This window comes from Danio aesculapii, chromosome 13 (genome assembly GCF_903798145.1).
Source record: "Danio aesculapii chromosome 13, fDanAes4.1, whole genome shotgun sequence".
Lineage (NCBI taxonomy): Eukaryota > Metazoa > Chordata > Actinopteri > Cypriniformes > Danionidae > Danio > Danio aesculapii.
This window is the reverse complement of record NC_079447.1, coordinates 2,918,101-2,939,962: the sequence shown is the minus strand read 5'-3', so window position 1 is coordinate 2,939,962 and position 21,862 is coordinate 2,918,101. Positions and strand designations below refer to the sequence as shown.

Genomic DNA, 21,862 nt, shown 5'->3' with positions numbered 1-21,862 from the left:
GTCCGCAGTTTAATTCACCATATGTAACTGTTTTTGCTGAAATCATTGCTGTAGTCAATTACGAGTAATGTGTATGATTCAGCATAGCGTGAATAGGCATGGGATGATAACCGTTTTCAAGGTATACCATGGTTTGGAAAAGTCAGGGTTTTAAAACAGTCAAAATTTTTTACTATACCATTTCGTAGGTATGTGTAAGATAACCAAAGATGGCGTTTTGAATTGTAAAGAAGTCTGTGTTTTTGAAGCAAACAAAGACAGCAGAAGTCAATGATTAATTTTCATTATTTAGCCTGACATGTTTACTGCTCCAAAATATTTGAAATGTTTCTCAAAATAAAATATTTTGTTTTTTAAAGGGGAAGTGTTAGTTTTTTTTTCTTTTTTACCCAGACATTTAAAAAGAATATCGAGCAGTAATCACACAATAACGTCAAACTCTGAAACCTTTATTTTTATCCAAGGTTATCAAACCGTCTAAATCTTATACTGGCCCATGCCAAGCGTAAACTTGCCTGATATGAAATGAGAACTGCGAGTTGTGCATTTTTAATTAGGTTCTCACTCCATTCAGCTCTTATGATGGCTGTCAAAGATGTCTGTGGTTGGCATTAAAAGCAGTGTGGTGTACAGTAAAAGTTAAGTTTTCTATTTTTGGACTTTCAAATTTGACATCCTACCACACAACAAGACATGTTTGCTATTGCAACCGGGAACCCGTGTGACGTAGGTTGGTAATTCCTCAGGGCCGTGTATATTTTTCGCGAGCGGGTTGCTACTGCGACGAGGGCTGGGCTGAGGATTGCGATGCCAGCTCAGCATCGCGATGTCTATTGGCCATCCGCGATGGACGATGACATCGTCTACTGACCCAACCCTAAAAGCGCACGCGTATGTTATGGCGAAGCCTACACATGGACACATAGCTCTCGCCGTGGCCGATCCAATCCTCAAAATGAGCAAGTTTTAGCCACTTCTACATTTTAAAGAAGCTTTCAGAAAAAACTAAACGACAGCGAAGAAACTACACAGAGGACCATGAACACCTACTGCTAGCTAGCGTTTCTGAAGTGTTCTTGCAGAGCAACAGAAACGGTGCACAGAAGTATAAATGCACGGCTACGCGCATTGCATGTGCCGTGGGTCATGCCGATCACTTGACGCAGAAGTATAAAGCTGGCTTAAGTCATTTACAGTTTATTTTTTATATATATTTTTTACTTTTTAATGAGCACTTTCTCTGTTAAATAAATGAATACGTAAATCAAACAGGAATGAAAAATCAATTACTCGCCGCAATATTAAGTAAAAAACGGTCACTTTCTGTGGACAAACTGTTGAATCTTAATATGAGTTTAGTGAATAGTTGGTAGGATTTTTTAATAATGCTCCATTAGTTCATGTGTTTATTAACATTATCATGTACAGTATTCATTAATCACAGTGCAACCTTTACTAATGCATCTTAAAATCATTAGTTGTCCTTGTTGTTATTGGTTAATGCACAGCAATGAATGAGATTTTTATTAACTAACATTGGCAAGTTGAATAAATACTGTAATAAATGTTTATTTTTTGTTAATAATTAATACATTAACTACCTAAATAGATCATTATTGTAAAGTTTGGCCGCCATACAAATGTTTTACAGTTTAGATTATAAAAACTCTGGTTTGGAATAAATTGTGAATATATTTTTATTTATTTGTATTTTTTTTTGCTGCAGGCTGAACATTACAGTTATTACTAGCCTGATTTCTGGCTTGGTCTCATTGGAAATGTGGGTTAAATGATATTTTAAGAATAGCATCGCTGTAGGAAAAGTGTTTGATGGAGATGAAAGGAATTTCAGTTGGATACCAATGAAATGAGTTTGTACTGTGATTTATGACAGCTATGCAGCAGTCTTGAATGAAAGCAATGACATCTGCTTAAATTGTGTATTATGCGTTTTAGCTCACTATATTTGATCTGATTCGAGCTGTAATAAATGAAGCCTTTAAAATTAAATGCTTTTATTTCTGTAAGTGCTTTGGTCAAATTTTGCAGTCAATGTGGAATCAATAACAGCTGGGATAAAAATAAATAAACCGTTTGAATTTAAAGTGAAAATACAAGGTTGGTGTTAGTCTATAGCGGACCTTTTCTGTGGGTCACGATTTTCAACTTATTTTGCAGTCCAAAAATAAAAAGACCACAATAAAATATGAACGATTAATACAATTGGATGATAAAATTACCAAAAATAATCAATCTAAGTTAAAAGCAACGGTAAAAAGGTGAGTCTTAAGGAGTTTCTTAAAACATTCCAGAGAAACAGCATTCCTGATGCTGGTGGGTAGGCCACTCCATAACTTAGGCACACTGTACGAAACAGCACGACCACCCATAGTCTTCAGTTTACAGCGTGGCTGATACAGCAAGATTGCAGATGAAGAACGAAGACTGCGAGTGGGAGTGGCCAAAGTCACCAGGTCACAAATTTAAGTGTTGTATTGTCGTCTTTCAGCTTTGATGCACTTTTTAAATGAATAAATAAAAAACAAAGCAGCTGCTTGCCATTGCAACAGTAGTAAGATCCAATGGACGGCTGCTCGCTTTCACTCCTGAATGGCGGATTCGCTGGGCGCTGCTGAGTGTAGCCTCTTGGTGATTCTAATCTCTTTGGCTGAGATATGGCTTGTTAATCTTGTTATATTGTTGTTTAAGTGCTACAAATGTTTACTAGGGAATTGTTGTTTTCATTCAAATAAATGCAACCCTGGTGACACTTTTCAGAAAACAAAAATGACCACAATCACTCATTTTGACCGAAAGTGCGTACAACAAGCATTAGAAAACATGTTTCAATTATTGATTTGGGTTACAGCATGTCATATAGCCGGAAGCTGCTGTCGCTACTTTTGACATCTTATGCCGACTGCTCATTTTGAGGTTTAAGCATCTTCATCCTGTAAGTCAGCAGTCACACAGGAAGTCTGCAGTCAGCAAAATACACACAACATATGACAATATCACATCTATTATTAGCTTCAGCTGCTGTCGTCTGTATGATCTGTGAATCACAGTCATTGTTCTGGAATTTTCGTGGCTTGTGTGCCTTTGGATGGTTTGTTATTTGAGTGTTAGTAGTAACACAGCATCTTGTATGAAGCTTCACTAGTATAGGCTTCGGTTTCCGACAAGTGGTTGGATTTGCATGTATTTTGCATGGTGATTGCAAAGTTAAGAGGATTGACTTGTTTCAGTTTCATGTTACTTGTGTAGTCATGTAACACATTGAACTAGGTCTGGGCGATATGGCCTTTAAAAAAAAAAATCCCACTCTTTTTCACAAAAACATTGATTTATGCCACAATATGCAGTTATTTGTTGTGAATATGCACCCTCTAGTGGCCAAATAAATATACTGTGCCTTTAAGGCTGGGACACTGACGTGGCAAGTAAATAAGTCAAGAATGAACACAAAGAAGCCGGCTGTAATTTCACAACATTTCTCATTCATTCATTTTCCTTCAGCTTGAGTTCCTTATTTATCAGGGGTCGCCACAGTGGAATGAACCGCCAACTATTCCACAACTATTTGCACAGCGGATGCCCTTACTGGAAAACACTCCGGACTGGGAAACACTCCAGAGCACCCGGAAGAAACCCACGCCAACACGGGGAGAACATGAAAACTTTTACACAGAAACGCCAACTAGTCTAGCTAGAACTCGAACCAGGAACTCAAACCTTCTTACTGTGAGATGCCAGTGCTAACCACTGAGCCACCATGCTGCCTACATTTCTCAAATATTTGCAAATGATATGGATTATTAGATTATCAGACATTTACACGAGAATATATCCCTCTCTGGTGAGGGACTAGTACTGTTAAAATGGTACTAAACGCTGCTTTGTTTACGCTGTGTATGCATATCATATTCTGGTTTTCCTTTTGTGTGATGAGAAAACCGATCCTGCCCACTGTAGTTGCAGAAAGACACATCCTCTCACGCATGCACAAACACATTTAATTCATCTGCCGTCTGTTTGGTGTGTTCATGTGCAGCAATTTATCACAGTTGATCCGTGATTCATACAGATCACAACTCTCGGTTCAGAACACATGTGGTCCGGATTAATACGTTTTTTTTTTTGTTGGTAGATTTAGATTAACCCTAAATTTGTAATGATCATAGAGAAATCGCCTCTTGCATCATTCAAATCACATGTAGAAAAGCATTTAGGCTTTCCTGTGAAATATGATGATGAAAGTTGTAGTGGGTTATTCAGGATGTGGTGGGTTTCTTAGGTTATTAAAGTTGTTTTCTGTCACTACTTGTTTAGCCTGCATTAATGCATTCAGTTTAAGCTGCATAATTAATCATTGAAAGATCGGGATCTCAACACCCACGCAACATAAGTTATAAATGATGGTGATTTGCATATGTTTATTAATCCTTCCAATCGCTGCATTCAAATCTGAAAATGATCATCTAGCAATGAAACATGAAGTTTTATGAGTGAATAACCGAATCATTAATGAAAATGAGACTAAAATAAATATGGGTTGTACAAATGAAAATATTATTTAGCGTCATCAGCAACAGTAGTGAATTTTTCACAGTACAGAATATATTAATATTTATTTTTATTAAGCTGATTATTTCTTTTTATTTTTAATAAAATTACAGTTTCTAAGTTCTGTTCATTAAAACCAAAAGTGTCTTGCAGTGCCGTTTCTATAATAAATAAAGCAAATTACATTTGTCTCCTTCCCTTTTTGGCTGATCTGAAAAATTGGCTGACCCGTGACTAAACCATAATGAGATTCTAACCATGAGATTTCTGATCCGTTACACCACTATTAACAACTCTGTTGATATTTGAAAGCACCTAAGCAAACATGCCCATAACTCAAGTATGTTTTCCTGGTATTGCACAGTGCACCTTTAATTCACTTTCTAAAATGCAGCTGTAATGTGCAGTTGTTTGTTGTGAATATGCACCCTCTAGTGGCCAAAGATCTATACTATGCTTTAAAGAGTTTTCTGACTATTAACTGTCAGGATAAATAAACTTGGGGTGCTTTCACACCTGTTTTGTTATGAAACAGGGATTAAAATGGTTACAATGTTGCACTTTGTTCTTGGTGCAGTTCCCTTTTACACGGCAAAGTTTCTAAACGGACCAAAAGAGCTAAAACAAGTCACGTGTGTGTGTGTGTGTGTGTGTAAACTCTCCTCACATTGGTCAGAGTTTCAGGGTTAAGAGTCCTGAGACTCCTGAGACCTTTACATTTATAGAGAGAAATAACAGATAAACCCACGACTGCAGTTCAGTCCGTTTTCCTAACGGATAAACAGCTCTCCTTAATAGTTCAGCATGCTTTCATACATGAAACGCACATTTACCAGTAGGAATGACATCCCACCCTACTCCTAATTCTCTCCTCTTACAGCCATATATATATATATATATATATATATATATATATATATATATATATATATATATATATATATATATATATATATATATATATATATGCCTATTACATATCCATAATACACTGTGATCTAGCCGGGCTCGGATCGTTTTGCTTTCTCACTACGATCGATCTGCTCCAGAGTTCATTTAACTCGAGCCGAGACCACCTCATTCAGGCGATCTCAGACCGATTGTTTTGGTGCGGATCCGAGCGCGATTGCTGGATTCACATATGCGGAACGAACCGTGCTAACTGGGGGAATGCGCCAGGTTCCGAAACAAAAGTCTAGGTGTGAACGCACCCTTAGAAGCTCAGAGAGGATCTTCAAATGAGCATACTGTTATTTAAATGTCTCTGGATTGATGCAGCTTAAATCGTCTCCATCTCTGTGCTGGGCTTTTGGTAGCAGGAATGTGTTGTAATATTTCTCTGCTGAGTCAGAGTATTTGCAGCTCTGATATTCAGTTTGCTCGAGTCTCAAAGGCGTCGACTGGTTTCTGAGAGCGAGAGGAGAAATACTGCTGCAGCATCAGGACCCGTTCTGTTGTGTTCCTGTCGTCCTCTTGCAATTTTAATGATGTCTTTTGTGACAGAATGCGGAAACCCAGCAAGGGTGATGCAGAGGCGCAACTCTGTCTAGTTTTTGCAGAGGTCAAGGATGAAATCACTGAGAAACTGAAATTGAACAGCGCTCGCCGCTCTGGTAAAGGACAAAGTGGATTCTTCCAGAAAGGGAAAACAGACGCACATGTGAAGCGATTGAGAGAGACTGCCAGAAGGTCATTAACTCACTTTTAAGTGGGTGAATCTCATTAAATCAAGTGCAGGCCACATTTCAGCCCAGAATCTAAAGAAGTTTGATTTCTCAATGCAGTGAATTCAGATGTTGTACTCTTGGATGTATAGTATTTCTTGTACATGATTCCTATTACAATACAAAGCTTGTTGGTAAACCTTTTTAGATTTACAGAAACATTTTAAATTTAATATTCATTCAATTTTTCTTCAGCTTAGTCTCTTTATTCACCAGAGGTCGCCACAGCGGAATGAACTGCCAACTTATCCAGCATATGTTTTGCACCGCGGATGGCCTTCCAGCTGCAATCCAGTACAGAGAAACAACCATACGCTCTCACATTCACACATACTCGTACACATAGGCAATTTCAAGAGTTCACACTTAGATATGCTTGGCGTTAATGACAGGTTTGGCATGCTGTTCCAGGAGAGAACTCTGAGCTCGCAGATAATTGAGCCCAGGGCTCCGGCCTGGTCAATAAGTATATAAAGGGGGTCCGAGATCAGGTAGAATAATTATTAATACAATTAAATTTTTTATTTTTATTTTTTATATTTTTTTAATATAATAAATTATATTCATTCAATTATATAATAAATTGTAATAAATTTGGAAAATACGATGATGACTTTACAGTTTAGTATATTTACCTCCAGCCCACCATTCTAAATCAAGTCTGGTTTTTTACTCCTTATAAGAAAAGGTTTGGGCACCCCTGACCTAGACATTTAAAAGGAGCTTATTTTAGAGCAGTAATCATAATATCGTGAAACTGTGGTGTTTTTATCCAAGATTATAATACCGGCAGAAACCTAACCCATGCCTAGGCAGTACAATTATAAAAGAAAACGCTTCAATCCTGGTTTGTGGACGTTAAATCAGGTTTATTTTGTACATTAACATGACAGATAGTGGATATTAAGGTGTATCCTCACATTTGCGTGCAAAAACAGTGCAAAGTTATTCGCGTGCGCTGTGAGTGAGTGAGTGTGAACTTTAACGACATTGTACGACTCATCGAAAGGCTTGAATTAATCCACAACAAATACATCAAATACTCACTGGGAAAGTTCTTACAGTAGTATTTCTCACAAGCGTTACACGAGATCTGCTTCCTTCATGTCTGTCACTGTGCTGTTTATCTGATGCAGCCGAGGTGGAGATTAAGGCACACTCTGACAGGCATGTGGGAACGATGTGGCAGGGAGAACTAGCATTAAAAGCGCAGGCCACAAAAACAGCTACAAAGTGACAGATAGTGGATATTAAGGTGCATCCTGTCACATTTGCGTGCAAAAACAGTGCAAAATGATTTGTGTGTGGGTGTGTGTGTGTGTGTGAACTTTGAATTACTCCACAACAAATACATCAAATAATCACTTTTAAAGTTCTTACTGTAGTATTTCTCTCAAACGTTACGTGAGATCTGCTTCCTTCATGTCTGTCACTGTGCTGTTTATCTGATGCAGCCGAGGTGGAGACGTCTGAAAGGCACATGGGAACGATATGGCAGAGAGAACTAGCATTAAAAGCGCAGGCCACAGCTACAATGTGCTCAGAGCAGCAAATTCCAATATTCTGAAAGCTGCTAAATAATCTGATGGGTGTGACACATTCTGGAGACACAAACCTATCTTAAATCTTGAAAAAGGTGCCCTTTTAAGGCTGGTCCAATCAGCAATCACATTCGTCAGTAAAGAAAATAGGTGATTGGCTCCTTTAACTGTAAGGCGGGACTTCATATTCTTGCACTATAAGAATTGGAGATGTGCTAATGCTGGACTGATAGTCTTGGTCTTTACAGATTTTTTTTAAAAGGGCACCTATTATGCAAAAATCACTTTTGTTAAGGGTTTAAACACAGTTGTGTGGCAGCAATGTGTGAATATATCCAGACTTTAATGGTAAAAGTGTATTAAATGTATTGTTTATAATCCGACTTGATACAGTCTGCAGAAACGCTTTGATTGGCATTCTCCCTTTGTACGTGTCATCAGAGGGGCCCCGCCCACTAGTGACCATTTCTCACTCATTAGCATAGTAGACTTGTTTTTGTATCAGCCACTATGCTGACACGCTGGCATTTGTAGCTCCGCCCTCTTTTGAAAAGAGCTCAATCTCATTTGAATTTAAAGCGACACCAAATTGCCACAATTAAGATCAAAGCTTAAAAGGGTCAGTTCCAGAGAGTTATAAAATATTTATGTGGTATTTTGAGCTGAAACTTCATATATAAACACTGTAGGGACATCAGAGACTTTATTTTAGATCTTAAAAAAAAAAGCCAGAATAGGTCTTCAATAAATGTCACAGGTTTCGTTTTAGATTATGGAGGGTAAAAATGTATCTGCCATGTTCTTGACTGGTTTTGTGAGCTTCATCTGCATTGGTAAAGGGCAGACGGAGTGCTTTCAGTAAGGGAAAAGCGTGCAGCTGCCAGTAGGTCGTTAGATCGCTTACTGAAGGCTTGAGTTACAGGAAGCTGCAGGGAAAAAACGCTCATGAATGGAGATGAATGATATTCGTTCGGAGGCTTCGCTTGCTGAATAATCTTCAGTTCTCAGCCTGCTAAACACTGAGCCACCATGCCGCCCGATTTCTTAATCTAATCTCAAAAATATAGATTGTATACTTGGTTTATTTACAAGCCCTTATGTGGTTTATCTTATTGTGGTGACCAAACATTGTAAATTTCCTCCTGTCTATCATCAGATTGTTTTTAAAAAGGCTAATAATATTGATTGTCTTTATCCATGTTGAGATTTCATTTCTGTTAATGCATGCAAACTCTCTATTCGACTAGATAATGAATCATTCATATAACAAAACAAATAAATCTATGAGTTGGCTTTTTACGCTATACATCTGCTATCCTGCCTGAAATGTGCACCCTTTATTTAATTCAAAACATGACTGAGTAACCTTTAAATGTATGTTAAATGACCTGATATGAGAATCAATGAGTTTTGTATGATTGTTTTGCCCCTAAATCATATCAATTATGTGAAAATAATAAGGTGGTGACGAGCCGCCTACTCCACGAGACGAGACACGAGATTGGGTTCACGAAAATGGATGAGTTTTGAAGAAAGAAACGATCCTGGATCATGTCAAATCGTCAATAACCAAATCCAGCTAATTGAGAAATCCACATACGAAGAACGGACCCCTGATCTTGCGACGTGACCACTACCTGACAAAAGTCTTGTCCCCTATCTAAGTTTTAGGAACAACAAATATACTTGACTTCTAGTTGATCATTTGGTATCAGAAGTGGCTCATATGAAAGGCAAAGGCCTCTAGATTACGCTTATTTGACCACAATAACATATTCTTCTTCAATGCCTCCTCCATCTAACCCCAGACATGCTCAATAATGTTCATTTCTGGTGACTGGGCTGGCCAATCCTGCAGCACCTTGACCTTCTTTGCTTTCAGGATCTTTGATGTGGAGGCTGAAGTATGAGGAGGAGCGCTATCCTGCTGGAGAATTTGCCCTCTCCTGTGGTTTGTAATGTAATGAGCAGCACAAATGTCTTGATACCTCAGGCTGTTGATGTTGATCATCCACTCTGCAGATCTCTCACACACCCCCATGCGCTTATTTCATGCGACCGCCATTTTAGAGAACCAAAGCGAGGCTGCGGCGGGAAGAAACCCGGAAGTATAGGACCAGCACTGTAAACATTGTAGTAACATGCTGTGGACTATAAACCTCTGGCTGTTGCAGAGATTTCAAAATGCAGATATGGTGTAAACATCACTTTAATATCATTCAGTTCAGTTTAATTTAAACAATTAAAAGCTATTCAGCATCAAACAACATCACAAGCTCTTTAAGAGTAATATGATCAGGTGTCCTCTTAGGCTTCAGTTTATGGCACTAGTTAAACACCGTGGGGATGCTTTCTTGCTTCAGCCTTTGTAACCCGGTGAGCGATAAAACACTGCAATCCTCTGTAGCACATCTTCGTGTTGCCTCTAATAGTGGGAAATGGACAGTTTTAAAACTTCAGTACCGGGACAACACTAAGTTAACATTGAAGCACCGCTGAGCGCGGATGACTCGACTGATCTTCACGGCTGCTTCGCACTCCAGTCTCCGTGTATCTGTGTTTGCACTCAGTTTACCGCTCTTCAGCCAGTGCAAACACACATACACGGAGACTGGAGCACGTAGCAGCCGTGAAGATCAGTCGAGTCATCAAGCAGATCGCTCGTCTGTGTTTGAGCTCGGTAAACAGCGGAGGGTGAACTGATGACCTTCTCAGCCAATCACAAGCATTTCTGTTGAGCACGTGAACACAATGGCAAATCAGCGCTGTTTTAAGGAAGCCATCAACAGTGTTATGTTAGCGGGAAATTAACAGTTTTTCTTTTAATTCAGTATCGTGACAAGTCTAATATAGTGAAAGAATCAGTTCATTAACTTGAGTTTGATAAATGGCATCTAAAACGTGTGTTTGGGAAAGAAAACGTTAGCTAACTAGTGCCGTTTCCCTTAACTAAGCTGAAAATGAGCTTTCAGAATGAACCATCGGGTCACTGGTAAGGCGGTGAAATTATAGATTTGTGTCACTTTCTCTTCGCTGATAAGATATACAGCCAGGTACACAACCTTCCTATGTAACTCCCAACGATACTTCCGGGTTTCTTCCCACCGCAGCCTCAGTTTCGCTTTTAAAAATGGCGGCCGCGTGAAATCAGTCCATACTGAATGGAACCCCAAACCATGATTTTTTTTCCTTCACCAAACTTGACTGATTACTGTGAGAATCTTGGGTCCATGCGGCTTCCAGTAGGTCTTCTGCAGTATTTGTGAGGATTGAGATGCAGCTCAACATTCAAGGGAAAAATCCATCTTCTGACACTTTTCCAAATGATCAAATAGACGTCAAGTTATTATTTGTTGCTCTTACAACTGGGATCGACATCAAGGCTTTCATCAGGTAGTGTGTTTCACATGTGCACATTGCGATATTGATGCTGAGACGATTGTATTTTTTAGTCAATGCTTTTGTCAATGTGTTTTTTCGGTTGCTGAAAAGCTTAAAAGTGGCTCAATTGACCCTATTTTGAAGGAAAGCTGTTTGTTTAGTTGTGTGTGTCTGCTGTTTTAGTGGTGGGAAGCATCGGCTGTTTTAGGTCTTTGTTGTGTTGCTAATTTTGATCTCTTGTCGTCTTTGTGTTTTGATAGGAAAACAAGTCAGAACAAAACTCTCTCAGGCGTTCAACCACTGGCTCAACGTCCCCGAGGATAAACTTCAGGTACGGCTTTATTTCTGTTTACTGAGAGTTGTGTTGTGTGATTGACACGAAATTAAAATCTACTGCAGAAAATTCATCTTATTGTTTTAAGATGAAATGGGATCTGGGCATGTGTTTATATGCACTCTTTTCTCTGCCACAGTCAGATCGAACTCCCAGTCATGTATGGTTTCCTTGAGATTTACTGTAGCGCGTGTTGATCTTTATTTGAGTGAATTTGTGGTGGCCGAGGGCAAAGTTTAAACATGGGATTGGTTTCACTTCTGTTCTGCAGAAGATCTTGGCAGAAAACTGGCTCTGGGCTTCTCTGTGTGTGTGTGTGTGTGTGTGTGTGTGTGTGTGTGTGTGTGTGTGTGTGTGTGTGTGTGTGTGTGTCAGAAAGTCTTTTATACAACCTACTGTCGCGGTTGACTAATTAAGAGAACAGATGTTATTGCACAACACTGGCTTCTGTCTTTAATCAACAACATGTTCCCAACATTTAACATGACTTACATTAGTTAAGGATTCTTGTGCCGATAAATTACTTTTGCATGATTATTTTCTGAGTTACTGTGCTACCGTTTATAATTTTGCATGTAAATGGATACATTTGTGATGCTGATATGTTAAAGGGTAATATTAATATTATGGTTGTTCTGAGTGTGCCAGTTTAGGTTCAGTTTAAAACACAATTCAGATTGTTTTATTATAATGTGTTAAAGTGTCATGTTGGGGGCGTGTCCACAGCTCGCTGATTTAGGGGTGTGTTGCTTCACATGTAGATTAGTTTCGGCTTCCCGCCAACGTAACAAGGGGGCGTGGCCATAAGCTCACCCGCTCTGTGTTTGCAACAGAGTCAGACAGGAAGACTGAGAGAAGGAGCAGGAGTGAGAGGATCAGCAATCAGTTGTACATGTACGACTCTGACACAGACCAAGCAGAGAGAACAAAATCATTTGTGTCTTTGTACAGTTTTACAGCCAACTGTGTGCTAGTTTCAAGTGCCGAGCTTGTACACATAAACTAATAACCACACACACTGAATTAACTTTGACTGAGGCACGGGATGCGTTGCTCGAAGCCGCGACACGGCACACCAGACACTCTCTGTGGCGCGGCAGAGACATGAAGTGTCCCGAATTGTCGGACCACGCATTTTAGAATTCTAAACATAGGTTTCTGCAGCGGCCCGCGGCGTCCAGCCGTCGACTTGAGTGTACCCTGATAGAAACCGATGTTTAGAATTCTAAAATGCATGGCGCAGCGTCAGGTACAGCAGCACCTAGTTAAGATCACAGGGAGCTTCTGAGAAAATGCAATGAGAAATGTTGAGAAATGCAAACGGCTGAAGTATAAGGTAGACTCAATGAGAAGTACACATGTTTGCAAACCTACCTAAAGATACAACCAATAATTCCGATTAGAGCGATAATGTGGAGAATATTGATCTTGTGTTGAGCCCAATGAGCCTTGCATCTAAAAATAGAGCTAGCGTGTTCCTTTAGTGATATCACTTCGACTCACGCTGAAAATGGCGGACGTGAATCAACAAACTGAGGATATGATGACGCGCCTGTCAATCAATATTGGTGGGCGGGGGGGCCGCTCTCCTACGTAAAGTTGCGGTCGATCTGAAAACAGCTCCAATTGGTCCACCGTTTTTATGTTGTTAAATTGAAAAAAAAAAAGCACTGAGTGTGTTTATATCACCCCAATATGACGGTCTATACACCATACATGCACATATGTCTGTCCAAACAGCTTGAAAAGTAGATTTTTTACCATAGGTGCCCTCTAATGTGGGTGGTTAGATGGTTGGGATGGCGTTGTATTAATAGCCGGGTTTCTATTCCACTTCAAAATCCCAGTCCAACTTTATATTAAATGGCATTAACTACATGCACTTACATTCAAAATATAAAAGCTCATAATGTATTGCAGAACATTTCTGGTGTTATTGAGGGTAAGATTATAGAAAGGTGTGGTGGTTTGGGTAGTTTTAGTGATGGTTAAGGTAAGGGATGGGTCAATGGTGTATTATAAATGTAATTAACTACAATGGAATTATATATGGATGGCACGGTGTAACCTCAGAGCAAGATGGACGCTGGTTTGAGTCCTGGTTGGGTCTGTTGGCATTTCTGTGTGAAGTTTGCATGTTCTCCCCATGTTGGTGTGGGTTTCCTCCGGGCGTTCCAGTTTCCCCTTCAGTCCAAACACATGCGCTATAGGGGAATTGATGAACTAAGTTGGCTATAGTGCATGTGTGCATAGGTGCACTGTGTAAAGCACATGCTGAAATATTTAGTGGTTCATTCCTCTGTGGCAACCCTTAATAAATAACGGACTAAGCCGAAGGAAAATGAAAGAATGAATGAAATGACATGCATGTATTAAGTCAAGAATAAGTGCAATGTAAAAGCATGTATTTACACAAAGTCCATTGTAACAAATGATTAATCTGAGTGTAAGTATATATTAGATAAGGCCACTTAATATAAAGTGGAAATCCCAAATGCAGATTTTTGATCAAGTTGTTAGAGTGGCTAGTTATAGTATTGGTAACCTAGCAACCAACAGTAAATAAAGCAAGCGTAATGGTGCCATGTAGGTACTGTTTGATATACGTCAGAGTTAATTTGAGAAATGTGTTTACATCTCCTCCTATTATTTGTAAAGTCCAAATCTACCCCAAGCAAACGTAAATCTGTTTGTGACTGAATTATAGGATTTTTATCCTATAATAATATTTTTACCCTTAAATTTTTTTTCTATTGCAATGCTTTAAAATGCACATTAACACAAGGAGATGCAAAAATTTTAATGTATTTTTTAAATATTGTTTGTTGTTGTTATTATTATTATTATTATTATTATTATTATTGTTGTTGTTGTTGTTTGTTATTATTATTATTATTATTATTATTAAGGCAACCGATAAAGTTTGGCCCTGACCTGATTTCTCTTTGTTGTTTTGCTGCACTGGCATCGTGGAGACTGCATATAATCAATGCAAATACATTTATGCTCTGAACATCACATCACGGGCCATTTTCAGCACTGTGCCCCTCAGCTTGAGTTACAGAAGAGAGACACACAAATGCACAAGCAGCTTCTGACGGAAAAGTGATTTTCTTGCAATCATGACAGTCTGAGCACAGAATATCAGGAAAATCCTTTTCAGATTATGAAAGTATCATTTATTTATTCATTATTAGTGCTGGGCAAAGATTAAACATTTTACATTTATCTATACATTTATATATTTATATAATATACACATACACATCTACAAAAAGTTTAGTAGTTTTTTTTTTGTTTATAAACATTTCTATCATATACTTGTATTTTGCCTAATTATAAATATTTTTCAAATGCATGCATGTGTGTATTTATAAATATACACAGTACACACATATACACTTACTGGCCACTTTTTTAGGTACACCTTACTAGTACTGGGTTGGACCCCCTTTTCGCATCAGAATTGTCTTGATCGTTTTTAGCAGAGATTCAACAAGGTACTGGAAATATTCCTCAGAGATTTTGCTCCATATTGACATGATAGCATCACACAGTTGCTGCAGATTTGTCGGCTCCACATCCATGATGCCAATCTCCCGTTCCACCACATCCCAAATGTGCTCTATTGGATTGAGATATGGTGACTGTGGAGGCCATTTGAGTACAGTGAACTCATTGTCATGTTCAAGAAACCAGTCTGAGATGATTCACGCTTTATGACATGGTGTGTTATCCTGCTGGAAGTAGCCATCAGAAGATGGAGACACTGTGGTCATAAAGGGATGGACATGGTCATCAACAATACTCAGGTAGGCTGTGGCGTTAACATGATGCTCAATTGGTACTAATGAACCCAAAGTGTGCCAAGAAAATATCCCCCACACCATTACACCACCACCACCAGCCTGAACCGCTGATACAAGGCAGGATGGATCCATGCTTTCATGTTGTTGATGCCAAATTCTGACCCGAGCATCCGAATGTGGCAGCAGAAATGGAGACCCATCAGACTAGGCAACGTTTCTTCAATCTTCTCAGTGTTTCCTCTAGGATTTTTTCCAGCTGTGGCGGCAGCCTTTTACTCAGATCCATCAACTACCAATGGTGTTATTTCAATGATAAATGTTGTGAGCGCAGTATTACAAGTCGAGATCGCATTTATGTACTATGAGCATGCGGATCTCTGCTTGCGCGCCGATTTCCTGTTCTTGCACAACTTCTTGCGTGCCCTCAGATATACGTTGCTCAAGTGCAGATCTTCTTGTGCGGTCTCAAATAAATGCTGCTGAAGTGTGATTTAGAGCATGTAACAAGTATGTTTCCAAAATGTATTAGTTTGGCTAGGAATATTTATGAATGCCTCCAATAGACCTACAGAGTGGCATTAAAGCTTTCTGAAGTAAAGTGAAACAGCTATAAACTCCAGTAAGAAAGTCATTGCAAGCAAAACCACAGACCTTTCTCTATAAATAAAGTATAACTATATAAAGTGTGTTCATCTTAACTGAAACTTGCATCGTGTTTGCTAGCCTCATGCATCACGCACCTGTCAGTCAGTCAGCACGTCACCTTAAAGGGTTAAACAAATAACGCACAGCACTACTGCGATTACAGAAAAGTTTGCGCTGTTATAATTCATTTACCTTTTAATACGTTTTGGTGTGATTATATAACCTGCTATTTAAAAAAACAACGACTGAATGTTTTGAATTAGAAGCTGTAATTTAGCCGTGGCGGAATGAATTTTGGTGTGGCGCCCCGCCATGGAATAATGAATGTAGGGGAAACCATGCTTCTATTGTCCAGTTTTGGTGAGCCTGTGTGAATTGTAGCCTCAGTTTCCAGTTCTTAGCTGACAGGAGCGGCACCCGGTGTGGTCTTCTGCTGCTGTAGCCCATCTGCCTCAAGGTTGGACGTGTTGTGTGTTCAGAGATGCTCTTCTGCAGACCTCGGTTGTAACGAGTGCTTATTTGAGTTACTGTTGCCTTTCTATCAGCTGAGACCAGTCTGGCCATTCTCCTCTGACCTCATCAACAAGGCATTTGCGCCCACAGAACTGCCGCTCACTGGATATTTCCTCTTGTTCAGACCATTCTCTGTAAACCCTAGAGATGGTTATGCATGAGAATCTCATTAGATCAGCAGTTTCTGAAATAATCAGATCAGCCCGTCTGGCACCAACAACCATGCCACGTTCAAAGTCACTTAAATCCCCTTTCTTCCCCATTCTGATGCTCTGAACGGCAGCAGATCATCTTGACCATGTCTACATGCCTAAATACATTGAGCTGCTGCCATGTGATTGGCTGATTACTAGAAATTTACGAATTTCGCAAACTTTACGATTATTAGAAATTTGCTTTACGAGCAGTTGGACAGGTGTACCTAATAAAGTGGCCGGTAAGTGTTTTAAGATAATTCCTACATCTATTAGTGGTCTTCTACCCCCATTTCATCTGCTGTCCTTCCTCAATTTTGCATCTTTTATTTAATTCAGGTCATGACTGAGTAACTTTAAACATGTTAAATGACCTAATATCATCATATGATATCTGTAAATGAGTTTTATCTGATTGCAGTGCAAATTTCTGCTGGCCTGATGTGTAATGCACTGTAGTGTGTCCTTCATTTAAATCTCATTATGCCCCTTAAACCCCTTCAGTATAGTTATGTAAACAATACACAATGCACCAAGCAGTTCTTGAGAAATCATACGCTGACTGAATTATCCATTGAGGGAAAACTCTTTGGCAATGCTGCTGTTTTCTGTCCAGCATTGCAGATCTGAGCTGACGATCACATGAAGAATTCCAGTAATGCATTTAGAAAGCAATAGACATTGTCATTGGCATAATCTTAGCATCATAGCACAGCATGGGTGTCCACTTATGAACATTTAATCAATGCAAAAATCATTGGAGAGCCACTTAAGCTGTTTCAAGTGATTTGTGTGCCATGGGGTTTAACTCCGTGCACTATTTCTGCACTACTCATTGACCAAACATCATTGGTTTGTTGTTATGCAGTATTTGTGTTGTAATGCGTAATGTAAATTGGGAAATCTTGTGCTTTTGTGGGTGGCACAGTAGTGCAGTAGGTAGTGCTGTCGCCTCACAGCAAGAAGGTCGCTGGTTCGAGCTTCGGCTGGGTCAGTTGGCGTTTCTGTGTGGAGTTTGCATGTTCTCCCTGCGTTCGCGTGGGTTTCCTCCGGGTGCTCCGGTTTCCCCCACAGTCCAAAGACATGTGGTACAGGTGAATTTGGTAGGCTAAAATTGTCCGTGGTGTATGAGTGTGAAATGAGTGTATATGGGTGTTTCCCAGAGATGGGTTGCGGCTGGAAGGACATCTGTGTAAAACAAATGCTGGATAAGTTGGCGGTTCATTGACCCCAGATTAATAAATGGACTAAGCCGACAAGAAAATGAATGAATGTGCTGTTGTGTATTAGTTAAGCAATCATATGGCATTGGGTTATTAGGCAAACTAAGAAATTAGAATAAACTAAGATTAATAAATTAATGCTTTTGTACACTGTAATATGTACATTTTTATTTTTTTTTACAGGAGTTTTCTGTTTATTTACGTTTATTAATTGTATTATGGGATGTTGATCTGTGGACTTTTGATGCTGATAATTGGAAAAATTTGACATTGCGATTTAAATACCCTCGAAGCTAATGATCAAACTTAGAGACCTGGATATCAACGCGTCTCTCTGCAACTGGGTTATGGACTTTCTGACTAACAGACCTCAGAATGTTAGATCAGGCCACATCTGCTCCACCACCGTCACACTCAACACTGGTGTACCACAGGGCTGTGTGCTGAGCCCCTTCCTCTACTCTCTCTTTACCATCGACTGTAGGCCTGTGAACAGATCCAACACCATCATCAAATTTGCAGATGACACCACAGTGATTGGTCTAATCAGCAATAATGATGAGACTGCCTACAGGGAGGAGATACAGCATCTGGCCACTTGGTGCACCGACAATAAGGAAGGGAAGAACAGGCTCGCATGATCCCATCCACATTAATGGGATGGCCGTTGAGCCTGTCTCATCCTTCAAGTTCCTGGGGACCCACATCTCAAAGGACCTTTCCTGGACCACCAACACCTCCAGCCTGGTCAAGAAGGCTTACCAGTGCCTATTCTTCTTGAGGCAACTTAAGAAGAACCAGCTTTCATCAGCCGTCTTGGTGAACTTCTACCATTGCACAATAGAAAGCATCCTGACCAACTGCGTCACAGTCTGGTATGGAAGCTGCTCTGTTGCTGAGCGTAAGGCACTGCAGCGGGTGGTGAAAACTGATGAACGCATCACAGGGACTACACTGCCAGACATTGAGGACAGAAGAAACACTGTCTGCGCCGAGCACGCAGTATTCTTAAGGACTCCTCTCACCCTGCTCACAGACTGTTTTCTCTCCTGCCTTCTGGCAGGCGCTTCAGGCTCCCCCGGACAAAAACCAGCAGACTGAGGAACAGCTTTTTCCCAAGAGCTGTCTCCCTCTTGAACTCTGCCCCTCACTGACTCTATTGCACCCCCCCCCCCCCCCCCACACACACACTCCTCTAACTTATACTCCTCACAATCACTGCACTATTTAACATTTGCACATTTAAAGTTTGCACATATTCATTGCACGACATTGCACTGATTCACTTATCTGAACTGTACATACCCACTGCACATGGACATTGAGTGAAATTATAAATATCTATACATTTAATAAACAAACTACAGCCATAAACACAATGGAGCAAATATTAAAGTGAATAAACTGTGCTTTATGGTTTTTCTAGGGAGAATCTAACAGTGTCCACGTGCAGAAATTGAATAATAAAATGTCAAATATCACTGCAAAGTCTTCATCATAGAAATAACTCCATAATAACAATCATTAAACTTCTTTATGCGCTATTAAAATGCTTTAAACTCTCTTAAAATGCTCTCATAACTCACAGGCCCTAAAACACATGTAGATCATTAACTTTCTATTGAATCTATATGAATATTATTTTCTATATGAATTTAAGCATTCTATGATGCTTAAATTCTGCAGTGACTCCACAAATCTCATGGGTTTTTACTTGTGGTTCCTGGTCATCTATAATCCTTACTCAAAATTTGATATCTTGCGATGTGACCACTGAGGACACACGCGTTGAGATGGCAATGCTAAAACCGTTTTAATAAGGATTATTAGCCTTCCTTTGAATTTTTTTCTTTCTTTTGTAAATATTTCCCAAATGATGTTTAACAGAGCAAGGGAATTTTCACAGTATGTCTGATAATATTTGTTCTTCTGGAGAAAGTCTTATTTGTTTCATTTCGGCTTGAATAAAAGCAGTTTTTAATGTTTTAAAATCCATTTTAAGGTCAAAATTATTAGCCCCTTTAAGCTTTATATTTTCCAATAGTCAGAACAAACCATCGTTATACAATAACTACAACAATAATTCTCCTAACCTGCCTAGTCAACCTAATCAACCTAGTTAAGCCTTTAAATGTCACTTTAAGCTGTATAGAAGTGTCTTGAAGAATATCTAGTCTAATATTATTAACTGTCATCATGACAAAGATAAAATAAATCAAGTTATTAGAAATGAGTTATTAAAACTATTATGATTAGAAATGTGTTGAAGAAATCTGCTCTCTGTTAAACAGAAATTGGGGGAAAAAATAAACAGGGGTCTAATAATTCAGGGGGGTTAATAATTCTGACTTCAACTGTATATTGTGCAGCCCCAAAAGTGACTTACGAAAATGTTTGTAGTTTGAAACAACAATGCATTGTAGAAGAAAGAGTGTAGAGAATTAAGTTTGTAAAATAACAGAAAATATACTGGCAAATTATTACCTCTTTTCTTAATTTACAACACAAAAGCAAACAAAATATAAGTTCAAACTATATTAAAAATGTCAAGTCACTTCTTTAAACATCAAAAGTTGTTGAAGGAAAGATCAAGGTAATGTAAATAAAGCATTAAAATAAATAAATAACTGAATAAGTAAATAAACATGATTACCCAAATATGGAAAATTGTTATTTCACAGATATTTTTTTTACAAAGTAGTGGGCATTACATTGATGTTTGTTAAATTAACCGTTTTAATTAGAGTTAGGTTTAAGTAAATGAAGCCTTACTGCAAATTAACAAACAATAGGCCTTTAAATGGTCATGGTTTTTCAGTGTCGTAGGCCAGAATAACATTTGGTCCTGTGATGAACAACCACTGCATATGCAACAGTCTGAATATTCCTAAAAGACGCACTAAAAGTTGAAAAACCTATTCCCTGCTTTTCAATGTGACTACAATATTATGCATGTTGGCTATCTCAACATATTGGGTACAATCATACACCAAGCGCAAAAAGATGCAAAACATGTTTTGTGTGATTTGTTGCTATTTTCAGACCAGCACAACAGTAATTTTACCCATATGGGGCATAGGACATCATAAGAACAATGTTTAGTGGATCAATGTATTACAACAGTGTTTTTAAAAGTCTAAACACTGATATAATGTGCAGACAAGCACATGTGGTCAGAACACAAACGAGTCACAGGTAATGAAGTATCAAGCGTTTCCCCCAAAGAAAAGCCTGTGTAAGCAAAATGTTAGCAGGCGTCTGTAGCTCCGCCCATGCTCCGCCTCTTTGCCCTTGTTTGGTATCCCCCGGGCACATGAATAAAATAGCAACAGTTGTCCACGCCTACTTGTAGCTTCATTTGCATTCAGAAACCTATGGGTGACGTCACAGATACTCAATCATTTTCTTTACAGTCTATGGTTTGTATATGCCAACTACTGTATTAATCTGTGCTTGTAATTAATTTCTGTTATATCTAAAAATATATAATAATAATAATAATAATAATAATAATAATAATAATAATAGGACAATCTAAATGAATCATAATGTATTTTTTTAATCCAATATCATGCAGCAGTAATATGTACAAAATAAAATACCATTATTATTTTCCTTTAAACCAAATGCACAAAATCTTTACATCATACGACCTCTTTAATTAGCATAAATTATCTGTAGTGGAGAAAACAGTGTGTGATCATGCTGAACTGTAACCCGTCCGGTGATTAAGCCATGTTAATCTTGTCATTGTGAATCAGCTGATCTCTGTCAGCGCGTCGTGTTATCTGCTAAGTCCGTCAGATCACATTCAAGCGCCGCTTCAGCAGCTCTCCTTTTATCCTGAATATTTCATTAAAGCTCTTCAGACAGGGGAAAGTCAGCGGTTCGTGCCAGCAGTGCTGTTTTATGGCCTCGTCTTCTCCGCTTCT

General features: G+C 38.9%; 1 protein-coding gene across 1 annotated transcript in view; it reads left to right on the top strand.

The window, feature by feature from the left end:
- The window catches only part of ggps1 (geranylgeranyl diphosphate synthase 1), a 44,988-nt gene that overhangs the window by 8,195 nt on the left and 14,931 nt on the right, over positions 1 to 21,862 (top strand). The window contains exon 3 of the mRNA XM_056471179.1: positions 11,473 to 11,543. Coding sequence (XP_056327154.1) covers positions 11,473 to 11,543 — 71 coding nt within the window. The remainder of the gene's footprint in view (positions 1 to 11,472; positions 11,544 to 21,862) is intronic.